This window comes from Phycodurus eques, chromosome 19 (assembly GCF_024500275.1).
Source record: "Phycodurus eques isolate BA_2022a chromosome 19, UOR_Pequ_1.1, whole genome shotgun sequence".
NCBI lineage: Eukaryota > Metazoa > Chordata > Actinopteri > Syngnathiformes > Syngnathidae > Phycodurus > Phycodurus eques.
Genome location: NC_084543.1, coordinates 8,549,359 through 8,565,000, shown reverse-complemented (window position 1 = coordinate 8,565,000; position 15,642 = coordinate 8,549,359). Strand labels below are relative to the sequence as shown.

Genomic DNA, 15,642 nt, shown 5'->3' with positions numbered 1-15,642 from the left:
TGTGTTCTAAAAGGCGGTGCGGAAGCTTTGGCGAGTAACTTGGAAGGAGAAAAGACACGGAAAAGGAGGACAGGGCCACACCGGACCCCCCCATACATTGGCAAAACCGTGAAAATGCAGGCATAATCAGTAATAGACACTAAAAGTAGCAGAGCAATCTTCAAGAAAAATATATATCACTCTTTTCATCATTCTATGCCATTCCATGCGACAAGACTGCTTGCTTTTATGGACTACTGCAATCACCATTCAAAAGAGGTGAAAACTGCTTGGGGGCGTGCCATAAACATAACAACAATAATATTAATACTAATCATTGTAACATCATCAGTGTTCAGGCCTTTCTGTACGGGAATGGTTCCTCGAAAAATGTGCAAATCTAGTTAACTAACGCAGTAAATAGTTCATAAAAAATAATACTAATGGTCAAGTAAGGATAAATAGGCGTATGCATAGGTGCTGTACAGCTGCAGGGTGCCTCCTAAAAATAGAACACTTAATGATTGCTCCCATTTCACATAAATTTCAGTACAAGAGACTAAACAAGAGGCTTAAGAAACTCACAAATGTGGACTCAAAAAAAAAAAAAAGAGGATTCGGTTCCATTAGTAAACTGACTCGAGTTAGGAGACTCAGTTGACTCACCCTGTCGGTTCACTGATTCCAGTTAGCGGACGAAGCGGATATAGCGCTGACTCAGATGATTCGGTTGTATCTGTAAAGTGATTCGAGTTAGGGACTCAATTGTCTCGTATCGGTTCATTGACTCGATTCAGCAACAGCGATGACTCTGTTAAATCACGATTTGTGAACCGAGTGAACATATTCATCTGAGATCGGCAACTCAAGTCAGCAGACTCCAACGACTGTTCTATCGCATGATTTATTTGGGTTGTTGGGCTAAAATGACTCAGTTGTATCAATTCACTAACTCGAGTTAGTCGAATCAGCGGAAATTACGCAGACTCAGATGATAAAAGTTGTATTGACTTGCTTCAGCGGACTTGGATGACTCGTATCGGTTCACTGACTCAAGTTTGTGGACTCAGAAACTCGAGTGCATCTGATCACAGAGTCCGTTTTGCCGACTTAGTTGTATCACTGACTTAAGTGACTTGAACCGAGAAATCCGACTCAGGTTCATCGATAAACTGACTATTCAGTAGATTGAAATTGCTCCATTATATGAGTTCACACCTTCTCTAACCCTGAGTCAAACTAGCAATGGCTAGTTGTATTGGTTCATTGACTCCATTCAGAAATTCAAATGTTTCAGCTGTATTTTTCCAAACATTTGCATATACACGATTAAAAAGTCACTTTTCCACAATGTCCCCTGTACTAGGTACCAGAACCTGTCAATATCTAGCATGACCACCAATTTTCATGGTTGGGCTGCTCATCCCGTACATACACAACCTACTTCCTCATTCGCCAGCACAGGTCGAAGGACTTCCTCCGAGTTTGGGAGAACGGCAAAGGGGACCCGTGACAAAGCAAGCGTAGGAACTTTAAACATCTACGTCTTTTTTTTTAACACTGGATCTCACCACAGACGCACCCAAAAAAATGACAATATTTGATGCTTAGGCTTAGTTCGTGTTTACATATATCATAATACAGGAAGTCCTCGATTTACGAACCAGTTCCGTTCCTACGCTGGCGACGTAACACGAATTTCCGCGTAAGTCGGATTTCACCGTTAAAGTCGAAATGTACGGCGAAATACTTCTGTTACGGGTATTGTCCCACGTGATTGTGACAGCAAGCTCAGTGTGTGTGGGGGCGTGTGCGTCCATCCGGGACTGGGAAGGAGGAAGGAGTGCGCGCCGAGCTAATAAAGCCATTAAAGCAGCAAATCGGTGCTTCGAGGGATTTAATTGTTGCCGCCACCCAGCTCAGCTGTGCAACGAGAGAAGAGAGTTAACCCCTGCGTCTCCCGACCACGTTCAGGCGACCGTAGCAGGAAAGGTTAACACTTTGTGTAAAGAAACTAAAATACATTCAAATTAAAAAAATAAGATGCTGTAGTTCCCACTACTGCTGAGAGTGTGAAAAAAGGCAAAGATACTCCCGGCGCACAAGCACAGACAAGCACTATGTACTAGCTAAGCAGAAACACTATGGTGCTGGGACAAAATGGCGGCCGAGGAACGGGCGTCGTAAAGTCGAAACGTCGTAGGTGGAGTACGTCGTAACTCGAGGACTTCCTGTAGTATAAATAAATGATATACGAGTATTTCACTTTTGTCCGAAGACACCATTCATAAAGAAAAGGTCTCCTTCAAATAATCATGTCAACAAACTATGGTCATGCTTGTTAATATAGCATACACTAAAAAAGGAAAGTCACTAAGTTAGAAAGTCAGCTAAAGTGTTTTCCGGTTTGGTCATGTGACCTTTGGCAAAATGCAGATCAGCGGTATCATAGTACTATTGTGCTCAAGGAGATGCACATTTTAACACATTTGTGCAAAATAAGCCTCTTGTTTGAAGACGGTTCACTATGCTTCATGGAAAATGGGAGCAAGGAAATGTGTATCTTTCTGGTCGTGTGCATTCGCACACACCCTAGACTGGTCCAGTGAGCTATTTGTCACCACAGGAAAATGCTGGATCGTGTTGTTCTGAAATGAGATGACCCCGATGTGGGCATGCGTCAAAAAGGACACACAAAGATGAACAAAATAAAACAAATAAAAAGGCAACTTGGAATTTTGGCTTTGGATAAAACAGACAATGAGGTCATTGAAGTGGATCATCGTGCGCAGCTCCGGGATCGATTGGTTTGGACTTGTACGCAAAGAGCTTTAGAGGAAGTGCTCTGCCGCTACACATACACACACACACACACACACACACACACACACAAAAAAACGAAGTTGTGTCCTCCTGACGCCAGCCTCAGGAGGAAACTCGATCATCACTAGACCAGTCTCATGCCTCAACCGCAATGACAACAAAGAACCCTCATTTGGTTTAAAATAGACACAGAGAGGCTACAGATTCTTTTTTTCCCCTCTAAATCAAAATGGCCTGATGTTGGGTTTTTTTTTCCCCATGATGTGTGAACTGAAATTTTCAGGCCCAAGCGGAGGGGCCCTACCCTAGGGATCCTCCGCGTCCAGGAACTCCTTCTTGGGGGGGGCCACACCGCGGTACCAGGAGCAGGATCCGTCGGCGCGCTTCACGCAGGCATAGTGGTTGGCCTGGCGACCGTACACTTGCTTCTCGATCATCAGATCCGTCCACAGGCACTCCTCAGGGGCAGAGATCTCGCAGGGCAGCGAGGGGCAGCGGACGATCTACAGACCAACCCCCACAAATGGACATTTTTCATAGGATGCATGAAAGAGTCTTACAAAACAGAATCTTGGCCATTTTTGGTTCAAATTTCACAGCATTTCAATAATGTATATTATTTATATTTTCATTTTTGACTGGCTTACTTTGCTTTGAACTGCTTTATTTATTCATTCATGTATTTATTTAGGCGGTAGGGTGGGCGACTGGTTAGCACGTCTGCCTCACAGTTCTGAGGACCCGGGTTCCAATCTGGCCTCGCCTGTGTGGAGGTTGCGTGTTCTCCCCATTCCTGTGTGGGTTTTTTCCCGGGACGTTTTCAATTAACCTACCCTGTATGTTTTTGGGATGTGGGAGGAAACCAGAGTACCCGGAGAAAACATGCAAACTCCACACAGGCGAGGTCGGATTTGAATCCGGGTCCTCAGAACTATGAGGCAGATGTGTTAACCAGTCGTCCACCGTGCCGCATATTTATTTATACATCTGTAAATATGTTTGTAAAATGTCTTACAATACATTTCACTATCACTGTACATCTAGTTAAATGTATATATTTAGAATAATTTATTTCACTTACTTATATGTGGTTATTTATTTAACAAGCAAATATTTGTAATTCTTTTTAGTTATTACAATTGTTTTATATTGTATACTGCATGTATATTTCCATTTATCATAGTTATTATAATTTGTATATTAATATTTTAATTTATGTAAAAATATGTAATTTGAATATTTACTATAACTAAGAAAAGGTTTAATCATTCTAATGTATTGTAGCATAATTATTTTTTTATTTATTGTAATTATATTCAACGACTATTATTTATTGTAATTCATTTTCACTCTATATATTATAATTTTATAAATCATTTCTTGGTGAAAAATTATTCACTGGAATAATTTAAAATGTTTTAACCATTTTAAAATGTATAATATGTTTTTATTAATTGTAGTTATTTAATTAAAATTATATTTATTTCTACGATATATTGAAGTATATTGTCATAATTCTTTTATTATATATTTTGGGACACTATCAAAAATTGTATATTGACATGTTAGGTTGGAAAACAATGAATCTCTCAATATTTGACATTCACATGGCGATAATTTTCTGATACAAGTAAATATTTGACAGGTTTTTGACTAAAATCTAAAATTTAAAATGCTCTACAGAGTGTAAATGTTTTTTCACGCCCAGGTCTTACCTTGCACTCGCAGCCCATCTGGTAGCGTTGGGTGAGACTCTTCTTCTGGGTGTTGCTCAACAAGTCCCACGGCATAATGTAATCACACAGCGTCACGTGCATTTGCCCACCGGCATCGGACTTGCCTGCGAAAAGGACACAGAGCATGAAAAAAAAGGTTTATTTTTGTTTTTGTTTGTTTGGTTTTTTTTGCTTTGCTTTTGAAACATCTGCTGAGGTTGCAGTATTCTTGTCTGCAGAGCGTGCTGCATCCTCACATTTAACAGACAAAACTCCTTGCAGCTGCAGGGAGGATGAGTCATGCAGCACCAAATATCAATATTAGGGCTGGAACAGTATATGTATTCAAATTTTTCGGGAGGGAACATTCTGGTAGGGCACAGAGGAGTAAAGAATTTCCACGCAGTACATTCGGTAAAGGACAGGAAGTGTAACCGCCTTATGCTATAGCCACACGGCTACTCAGTAAACAAACACAATGCAGCTCAGCCTCTGTTGAGCGGAATTCACAGCCTGCAATAAGCATTTGAAACGGCACAGAAAAGAACTACATGGAGCCAAAGCAATGACAAATGCCATTGATGTTTTAATAGCATCATAATTCTGACTGTTTGGTTACACTTGTCTGCAGCCTTAATTTACTAAAAGTAAAAGATTTATGTTGTTTTATATATATATATATATATATCTCCATCCATCCATTTTCTGAGCCGCTTCTCCTCACCAGGGTCGCGGGCGTGCTGGAGCCTATCCCAGCTGTCATCGGGCAGGAGGCGGGGTACACCCTGAACCGGTTGCCAGCCAATCGCAGGGCACATAGAAACAAACAACCATTCGCACTCACAGTCATGCCTACGGGCAATTTAGAGTCTCCAATTCATGCATGTTTTTGGGATGTGGGAGGTCATCAAGTGTATTTTGTTTTTGTATGCATTTTGTTGATTTGAGAATATTTCATTTTTGGGAGGATTGACTGCTAGCAGTTTCTGTCCACCATAAAATAAATAAATAAATGCTAAAAAAAATGGTCAAATGTGTCTATATTTTTTAAATAAGGAAAAATAGCAATATGATATTGAACTTTATAAAAACATACAGTAATAACATAATTAAATAAATGGCAAAGAATTAAACAATCCATCACGATTTAATGCTGCAATCCAATTTTGTGCCGCTATTTGTGGTGTACCCTCCTACGCCACCGGGAGGCAGCATGATACTGTACAGTCATGCAGACACAACAAAGAACAACAGACTTCCTCTTTTACGACCACTAAGTGACTCCATTTTAAAAATACACTAAGTGCAATTCTCTTAATGTTTAGTGTGACAGTAAACATCAACTGGGAGTGGCATCAAATGGCTTGAAGCCTCTTTTTGATGAATTGTTCAATATTTGCCAAACTGCTGCTTATTGTGAAGCGAGTTGAATTGAGCCCACTGCCACCATACAGCGCTCGTATTTCAGTTATTATTAAATTAAACTCAAAATTCAAAAGCGGGCCTCTTGCACAAAAACAACCCAACGCTGACCTACGTACTGATGTAGTGATTATTGTTTGATGGCTAAATTGTACGATTCCCAACGCTACAGTTGAAAAGTACACACCGGAGATCAAGTACTCCTTCTTGCCACTCGTGTCCAGGGTGACACCGCACACTGCCGACACGGGCGCGGTGAAGATGGTGTCGATGTCCTGACTGGGTCCCTTGAACATCTGCGGTGAAAAAAACAAAGTTGGAACTTGAAGCCTTTGAGAAAGCACTAAACACGTCGATTGATTTGCGATTAACCTTGATTTGCTTAACATCGTACTGAATCCTCTTGATGGGATTCCCGTAAATGTCATTGCCAGAGTCCACCTCTCGCTCGCCCACCACCTTCGCTCGGATCACTGTTAAAGGAAACATATATATTTTTAAACTGTGTTTAGTGAGTTTTTAAAATCGACGAGCGAAAAACCGCTAGTATGTGGAATTGTGACTTTGCCGTGCCAGTGCAACGGCAAAAGTGGACAAAATGAGCTTCAGCCTCCTTTAAAAGTCAACGCAAACCATGCTTTAGGCTTTTTAAGGGCTGAACTGGAGATGCTATACGATGACTAAAAAATGCTTTTTTTTTTTTTTTTTTTTTTACTCTATTTAAAGAACCTGAAAGCTGATACAAGCACAGTCTGCGTGTGTGTGTTTGGCGACGCCCAGCTTCAGCTATGCTTACGACATTAAATTCTCAATGGAAAATGTGAGCAAGAGAGTCAAGGAAAAACAATCAAAAGTGGATAAAACACACACACACACACACACACACAAAGATACACACTAAGACACGCGCACACAAACTAAGGCATGCTCACCAACTTTATTGACACTTTAATATCACACTCCCTATGTGGTGTCCTTGGGGCAGGGGCTCCGCTACCCCCCAAAGGAAAGAAAGGACAGGGAGAGACGACAGGAACAGGCAGGCAAACAAAAACGGAGTGAGGACTATGATACCCATTTATACACCTAAAAGCTCGGACTAAATAACTACTCTGTACTACAGTACATTAAAAAAAATAATTTAAAAATCAGGTCCATTCATTCAACAACCCCTCACATTATGTCCACTGATGCCTTTTTTTTTTTTTTTTTACAACAGATTTGTCTTTCTAGTGGTCATCAGCATCGTGAACTGCTTGAATTTTTCTCTTTCAATTTTAGCGTGCTGGCCGATTTTAAGCGTTTCATACAGGATTGAATAATGCTCATCTTTATGCACTTGGAACTATGTGCAAACCTCAGCATTTTTAGAGCCACTCGGCAAATATTCAGCATGCACACACGCGCGAGTGTGATTGTACCTGGCTGGCGCTCTGGCCTGCATTCCTGTTTTTTTTTTGTTTTTTTTTCCCTCACCCCGCTCTCGCTTCCTGACCTCATTCTGAGTAGCAATCTAACGAGCACAGGATTGGCGACGGGGGTGCAAAGCTGACAGGAAGTTGCTGTTAAAGGCGCCGTCTGCCATGAATACGACACGGCGGTGAACAAATGTAGAAGACCAGTGCTCAAAGTGTAAGGTTTAGGCCAAACGCACCCGAACACGAGCCCCCAAAACCCACTCAGTAGCGCCCCCTGCAAAGTAGTTCAATAGCTACATACTATTACAACAGGGTGCACGAAAAAGGATCCATGCCTGCAATTGAACAGGAAGGTTCGAAGCGGCCTTATTGAGGAAAATTCAAGGGCTTGTACTCGGAGGAACTCAGACTAAGGGATTCATTCAGATGAGCCCCAATCGGAAGCAGGTAAATTAGAGAGATGGGCCACGCTAAGTTGTGAGCCATGGAAGATGAAGGCGCCAACCACAGAAGAGGACGATAAGCACCATAGAAGAGAACAACAAACTACAGAATACAATGACAACTGTTGAAAAGGTCACAAACGACACCAACTGTAGAAGAATACGCTAACCGTAGACTTGAACCGTGGAAGAGGACGACGCAAACTGCAGAAGAAGAAGAAAGTGAACCTTAAAAGATGAAGAAGTGACAATAGAAGACGCTAATCATAGAAGACGACGCACACCATAGAAGAAAATAATGTGGAAGGGGACAATGCGATCTATAGACTACGGTTGCCACCGCGAACCGTAGAAGACACAAAACATAAAAGAGAACAATACGAACCATAGAAGAGGACAAAACTATCTGCAGAAGACATAAACTGAAGAGGACGACGACAACTGTAGAAGACGCTGCGAACCGGACAACGTGCTAACCATAGAAGACTCGAGCCGTGGAGGTGGACAAACTAAACTGCAGAAGACAACGAACCTTAAGACGCGAACGCAAGTGTAGAAAACCAAAGTGTGAACCATAAAAGAAGGCGCCAACTCTAGTAGAAGAGGATGAAGCAAACTGTAGAAGATGCGCCATCTGTAGCAGATGTGAACTGTAGAAGAGGACCGCGCAAACCGCTGAAGACGACACAGAAGACGCAGACTGTGGAGGAATAGGACGATGCAAACCAGACAAAATGCACCGCAGAAGACGAAAAAGATGCAAACTGTAGAAGAAGCAAAGGTAGAAGACGAAGCAAAATATAAACCGATGGGACACAGAAGACTAAGATTACGAAAACCATAGAAGTAGGAGACGTGCGGATGACAAACTGCACAAAAGGACAACGCGAACCACAGAAGAACCGATATCGAAGACTATGCAACCCGTAGAAGGTGAAGCCAATGTGAACCAAAGAAGACGACGAGAACGTTGTTGAATAGGACAAGAACCGCCGCAGGAAAAGATGATGGGACGGGTCAAAGACTTCACTAACCACAGAAGAAGACGAGGACGAGACGTGGAACAAGAAAGCAAACTCCGTAGAGAACAATGCGAACTGGATAAAAAGGCAACATGAACCGTAGAAGATTTATGATTTCTAATGTTTCAAAAGTTCACAGGCATTGCTGAATTGATAGATTTTGTACGCATAACGAGTTGCGTACAAAATTCCCTCTCCGGTGTGGCCGAATTTCGGACAGCCCTGGTCTACTTGCTCGCGCTTTCACAGTGAAGTCAAGACAAGGTCACGTGATCAGCGCCGGGCCGCCAATCCGACGGCAAACCACCGAGTGACCCACATTTCTCTCGTTAGCGCTCTCGGGATGGAGCAGAATGACTCAGACGGGCTTGATTCTGGACAACTTTTCCATGCGCAATCCCCCCGCCTCCAGCCCACCGCGACCCCCCTCCTCCATTCGGCCCACCACCACCATGACGACCCTCTTCCTTTTCCATCCGCCGCCACATGTTGAGCCAATTACATCAGGCCACGCTAAAGCGAAAACGTCAGCTGTAATTTCCGTCATGTCAGCCTTGTTGGCCGTCTGCAACGTTTAATGTGCAGCAGCAGCAGCAGCATGTGAACAAATCTTTAATTTTGAAATGATCCCCCACCTCCCTCGTCCCAGTTTAGACTTCCTCCTTTGCTCCTTCAGCTCGCCAAAAAGTTAAATGGTGAAATCTAAAAGTTCCTCTTTGTGGATTTGAAGGGGGATGTTGCATCATTGTAGACAGCACTACAAACAAATGAAGCCTCTGGTTCTACCGTGTTGTCGTCTATACACAAGATACAGACGGACTATATAAAAAGACCATTTTTTTCCCCCCAGACTGTCTGACATGAAATCAGACTAAACCTTTCCTGTTTTAGGTCAATTAGAATTGCCAAAATTATTTCGATTGGTTAAATTCCAGAATAATGAGAGAAGGATCTCTTTTTTTTTTTTTTTTTTTAGACATATACATGTAAATATAAAATAGACAATGCAGGCATGGCTTGAAATATTGGCACCCCTGGGGACTGTATTTATACATAATAAACAGGAGCAATTCGGTTCCGACATTAAACTGCGTAAGTAAGTGTGTTTCCTTGTCCTTATACTGTCCTTTATGCGTTTAAGTTCCTGTTCCTGTCATTTCTCTGCCATGTGGGGCAGTTGAACGTTCTGCCCCGAGCTGCCAAAGTAATAGTATAGTAAGAGGGAGATTCAAGTGCATAACTAACACCGTTTCGTAGTCCTTTATTGTGTCTTTAGTGCAGATTTGTTTGACTTCCTGTTCCTGCCGCCTCTTGCTGGCTGTCCTTTCTCTGTTGTGTGTGGGGCGGCAGAGGCCTCTGCCCCAAGGTACAAAGGAAAGAGTGAGATTAAAGTACATGAATAAGTGTTTCGTAGTCCAAATATGGTCTTCCCTGTACATTTGTTGGCCTTCCTGTTCCTTTCACCTGTCCCTTTTCCTTTCCTACTCTGTGAAGTCCAAATAGACTTGATACAAATACAATATAAATCAAATTGGGCATGGGGCCACAAATGATTGCATCCCACAAATTCTGCCTAGCAACAAGCAGCCACACAACCACAAGAGCAGCATTGCCGCACTAACTAGCTGGGTCAAATACTATTTTCGCCGACGTTTGAGGCGGGAGCATGACGCTGCGTGACTGCCGCGGCTTGCGGCCCGACATGCAGCATCGGTGAGCATGAAAACAGCTGGGCATCCATGCCAGTTATTTACAGTATGGAAGACATTTGCACTACACAAATACCCATTGTCAGACCGCATCATTTTGACAATGTCGTTTGCAGGAATCACACAGAGACATGCGGCTTGAAAACAAAAATCCTTTCTACGACTGTTTTGCTGTGTCATGCGCAAACCCCAAACCACATTTTAGACTTCCTGTAAAGGTCTATTGACTCACGAAAGGCCTAAAAAACACACCGGCTCAACAAACACACACTGGTGAGAGACATCCTGTTTCTCCAGGCAAGGGACCAGATCAATTTTGAAAAAAAGTTTCATCGTCAGGACGATTTTGTTGAAATATATTTTTTACAGCTCCCATAGTTCACACCACATGCCCGCTGACCTGCCCTGCTTACACCAACAAGATGGCGCCAAGCAGAGAGGAGTTTGTTTACAAAAGCACAGCGTTACCAACTTAGCAATTTGGTTCGTTATCATTTACTGACGTTTCCGACCCCTCTGGCGACCATTTTCTTTTTCAAAGAAGCACCTACAAACTAATTTCTGCTACGAAACAGACAACATACAGTAAGCAAAATTATTCTCGCAGCCCTGCCCATATTGTACATAGCCAAACTAAATCATGGGAGGAGGGAAAAAATGTTTTAAAAATACATTTTTAAAAATGTCAAGCCTTTGCTTCCTCTCCCGAACGCTGTGGGCGTGTCCACTGAATGCGCTGAAACCACACATTGCTTAACTGTCAATCGAATACCTCTCCTCCTACTACCTGGAAACATGGATACTCCTTTTTTCCTGCATCTTTTTAAGCTAACATATAAATACATGTTATTGCATACACTGCATTTAGCAGGGCGCACCACGCCCGTCCACGAACCCATTCATTGTGTATGCGCTGCGAAGGCGGGACGACAGAACACCGCGTCGCGTGGAGATGCTCAAGGTGGGCGTTTGCCTTTGCGGCGAGAGGGGTCGGCAGAGTGATTTGAGACTGCGAACGATCGTACAGAAACGAAGACTGGAAACGCCAGCGTTGTAGCAGCCTCGCTAAGAGACGTGCCTGTGTAGCACCCACGTCGGTGAGCCCACGGGCAGCCGTGGCCGAGTGGTTAAGCTCATCGCCCGCCACCGTGGGGGACCTAGGTTCAAGACCCCGACTGGACCGTCCGCCGACATCCCCCGGACTCACGGCTGTGGTGTCCTTGAGCGAGACACTGATACCGAAAATGCTCTCCGGGCGCTTCAGCTGCCCCCTGCTCCAGTGTGTTGCGTTCACACGCGTATGTGTTCACTGTGATGGTTTAAATGCAGAGAACAAATTTCGTGTGAATGCATGCATGCATGCATGCATGTTCATGACAATAAAAGGTGATTCTTCCAACGTTCCAATCAAAGGCAACGCATGGACATTGAAAATAAATATGAGCTCTCATTTCTCAACTGATTTTCATGAGCTTCACATTTTTTTGTCAACATTAAAGCATCTGCTATTAATACAGAACATTAGAAGGGGGGGGGAGACCAAAAAATAAGTCTTACCAGTGAACTATCGGACGGAAAGCTGTGTTTTGGGGTGTAAGGATAACTAGCTAGCTAACGGCACTATTACAATTGCACCGGATAAACGCTAATGGAAAAGAAGGCGCTAAAGTCCTTAAATTGTGGGGGACTCCAAAGTTCGCCAGGCGGCGCCGTTTTAGCCACGGCCCAGAAAAATAGGAAAACTGAAAAGATGAAAAACTGTTTAACACTATATCTCCACAATTGAGTGTGACATAAGTCTCAGTCTTTGCACATTTTGGGCAATTATCTTCAAACATGTATAATGAATTCAGAAACAAATCTCTGAATTCCCTTTACAGGGCGCCCAGCCCTTTTGAAATCCCCGCAAAACTTCCATGTCATGTCCCCGCCCCATCAAAGGCTCTTTGAGTACAACATCGTTGTGAAATTTGCCATTCAGCCAGTAAATAGAAAACAATGAAAAAAGACGACAACAACGAGGAGGTGCAAGTTCTCCCACAAATCTTCGCACACACTGGGACTTTCATTGCTTCCCCCTTGCTTGAAAACACACCCTGGATGTCATCCAGATGTCATCGGAGCCGCAGCGCTCGGCATCATGCGTGCACTTGCGAGCGTTTCTGATGGTTTTTTTTGGCGTGTGCTAAACTGTTGTGAAGCATTCCTGTAATTCCAAAACTTGCACCACACCTCCTCGCAAAAAGGAGTGGAAATCAAGTCCAAAGAGAGAGGAAGGTTTGCAGAGATTTGATTTCTTCGAACCCACCCACCCACCCGACCCTAAAGTGAAAGCCACCCTTTCCACACTGTTTGGCTCTTTTCCCTCCGCCGTGCCACGTTGCCCCAGCCGAGCCCCGTTGGCGTCCCGGAGGCCTCGTAAATGCGCTGTGTCGCTTCCAGAGTGTGCGTCTGACTTACTTGCAGCAACAAAAAAGACTGTCGATACTGAGTGCAAAATGGCATGAGCAGACTGTTGCGGTAAAAAAATGCAACCAAAAAAAAAGTCGTCCAACAAAATAAGGCTCTTTAAAATACTTTGATTTCAGTCAGTATGCCATTTTGACACTTTTATACCAAATTTTCAGCAAAGATCATTTATCCATCCACCTTCTGTACCGCTTATCCAGTTCAACATCACAGCAAGATGTAGTCTATCCCAGCTGGCTTCGGGTGAAAGCCAGCCCCACACCCTGCAATGGCCGCCCATCAATAACAGGGCACACACAGACGTCCAAATCACGCTGGCACTGAGTGGGAACTGAACCAATTCTGCCTGCACCCAAGTCAGGCAAGTGTACCACTACACCATCGGTGACATGAGATGATGCCCGTTTCCTTGGAAACTCGGGGCAGAGTGCTCCGCTGCCCCACGGCAGAAAGGTGGCAGTACAGGAAATCAAACACACTACAGGACACCGTAAGGACTACGAAACACATGCATTCATGAATCACCGCAAAGAATGGGGAAAAACTGGCTATAGATACAGCTAGGTGTGCCAAGCTTGTGGAATCATATTCAAAAAGACTTGACATTCACAAAGTATGGAGCAAAATAAATAAATACTTGTGTACATGTGATTTCTTAGTTTTTTATTTGTAATAAATTAGCCCCAAAAATGTAATCAATAAAAGAACATTTTTTTACATTGTCATTTTGAGGTACTGTGTGTACAATTTAGAGGAAAATAAATGACTGATTTCATTTTAAGAGAAGGCTGTAATGTAACAAAATGTGGGAAAAAAGGAAGCACTGTTAATACTTTCTGGCTGCACTCTATAAATATGTATTCAACGGACAGCAACGCAGCAGACTTTAGGCTTCATTTGTTCGTCATTCTGTCCAAAATGATGCCACGACATCCTCCTTCCAGTCCAAAAACAGTAACTTCTATATTTCACCATACATCTATGTTTGCATATAAAACACCAAAAAGGGTCAAGTTTAGGTTCATTAGAGCCATGATTCTCAATTGGTGGGTTGAGAAACAAAAGCGGGTCAGGTAGTAAACAAAAGTTGCATTGCGTCCTTGTTGCTTGGTTTATGACAGTAAGGACATCATTTTTGGCGTTTTTTTCCCCCCTGTAATGCCCTAAGATGCCACAAGATGGCACCAAAGCCTGGCCTAAGAGGAAAGTAGTACTAGGCATCAAGGGAGTATGTTGAAGTAATGCATCTTCACCCATATAAGATCTTTGTATGTCAGGGAGGAGCCTCGTTTAGCCTGGGTGGTTAGCAGAAGTTAGGGAGAGCCGCAAGTGTGTTTTTGCTCGAACATTTATCTCCAAATCAAATGATTTGTAAGCCATTTCATTTTAACGTTAATGTTGTAAAATGAGTATGAATCTGTATTTAAATGTATATTTTGTGCTATATTTAGGGTTTAAACTATTCACATAGGAATCTATAAGCATTTAATTACTGGTGTTTTTTTGTGTGATATTTAGTTCGATTAGATTCATTTTTTGCACATTCAATTTTCCTGTTTATATATATATATATATATATATATATATATATATACATATACATCTTCCTTTATCTGCCATGATATTTCTTCTTACCAGGAAGTTTTTGTGTTAGAGCATTTTACTTGCTTCATCATTTTTTACCCCCCTTAAAAATTGTATTAGAATTTGCCATCGAGATTTTATTATTGGTTATGAGTAACTCAAGCGAAAAAATAAAGACTACCATACTTCTATTGATGGTGTATTTAGTATAAATACAGCACAAACGTTTTAATACATAGGTGAGGGGTTTTGAGGCTAGCTATGTTGACATGAAATCTTGCCAAGTCAAATTTTCCTGTTCTACTGGCACGTCATTTACCTTAAATTAAGCAGCCTCGCTCATTTCATTACATTTCTTGTTGTTGTTTTTTTAAGACCGTTTTTTTCCTTTTTTTTTTGCGGAGGGGTCTGTGGTGATCTCAAAGGGGGTCTGCAGGACAAGGGCGCTGCGGTGCAAATCAGAATGCAGCCAGAGTCGTGGCCTTGAGCAGCACACCGCCACTAGCGCCCTAAACAGATTGATGACGAGGTTGCTAGCGGTGGCGCATGTGGAGCAAACAACAACAATAACAACAACAACGACGACGACGACGACGACGACAAGCGTATGTGGGCGGCATACTCACCCACGTCGGCGTTGCAGAATGCCTGTTGCGGGTGCACCGGGGCGCAGCTGCACGCCTCGGCCAGCTCCTCCGCTCGCCAGACGAGCAGCAGTGCCAGCGTGCACACGACTCCATTCACGCTCAGCGGCATTGTTGACGCAGACCCGCTAGGGGTTTTGAATTTTGAATAGATTTTTTTTTCCAGTGTTGGCGGTGCAATTTTCAACGTGAAGCGAATCTCGTTCTTTTTCTGTGTATAGATATATCTTATTATTATTATTATTTTTTATTATTATTATTTTTTTAATTTTATTTTTTACCGTAGTGAGTCAAGACGTCAACGACACGGCGGGCGGTTGGCGTACGTCACAAAAGTGAAGTCGGGTTTCGTCTCGCATTCGAGGTCCGTTCGGCTTCCAAGTGGCGTTCAAGGACTCTTGTTGTCGTCGGGTG

General features: G+C 42.9%; 1 protein-coding gene across 2 annotated transcripts in view; it reads right to left on the bottom strand.

Annotated features, from left to right (window-relative positions):
- Positions 1 to 15,639, bottom strand: part of timp2a (TIMP metallopeptidase inhibitor 2a) — a 16,809-nt gene extending 1,170 nt beyond the window's left edge. The window contains exons 1-6 of one of the 2 annotated variants that reach the window (XM_061705684.1): positions 15,510 to 15,639; positions 15,211 to 15,439; positions 6,312 to 6,412; positions 6,127 to 6,235; positions 4,518 to 4,642; positions 1 to 3,305 (exon numbers count right to left, since the gene is read on the bottom strand). The exon at positions 1 to 3,305 is cut by the window's left edge and continues 1,170 nt beyond it. In XM_061705684.1, the coding sequence (XP_061561668.1) occupies positions 3,108 to 3,305; positions 4,518 to 4,642; positions 6,127 to 6,235; positions 6,312 to 6,412; positions 15,211 to 15,340 (663 nt within the window). In that variant the 5' untranslated portion in view covers positions 15,341 to 15,439; positions 15,510 to 15,639 and the 3' untranslated portion in view covers positions 1 to 3,107. The remainder of the gene's footprint in view (positions 3,306 to 4,517; positions 4,643 to 6,126; positions 6,236 to 6,311; positions 6,413 to 15,210; positions 15,440 to 15,509) is intronic. The other variant, XM_061705683.1, reaches the window with a different exon arrangement.
- Between the last annotated feature and the right edge of the window lie 3 nt (positions 15,640 to 15,642).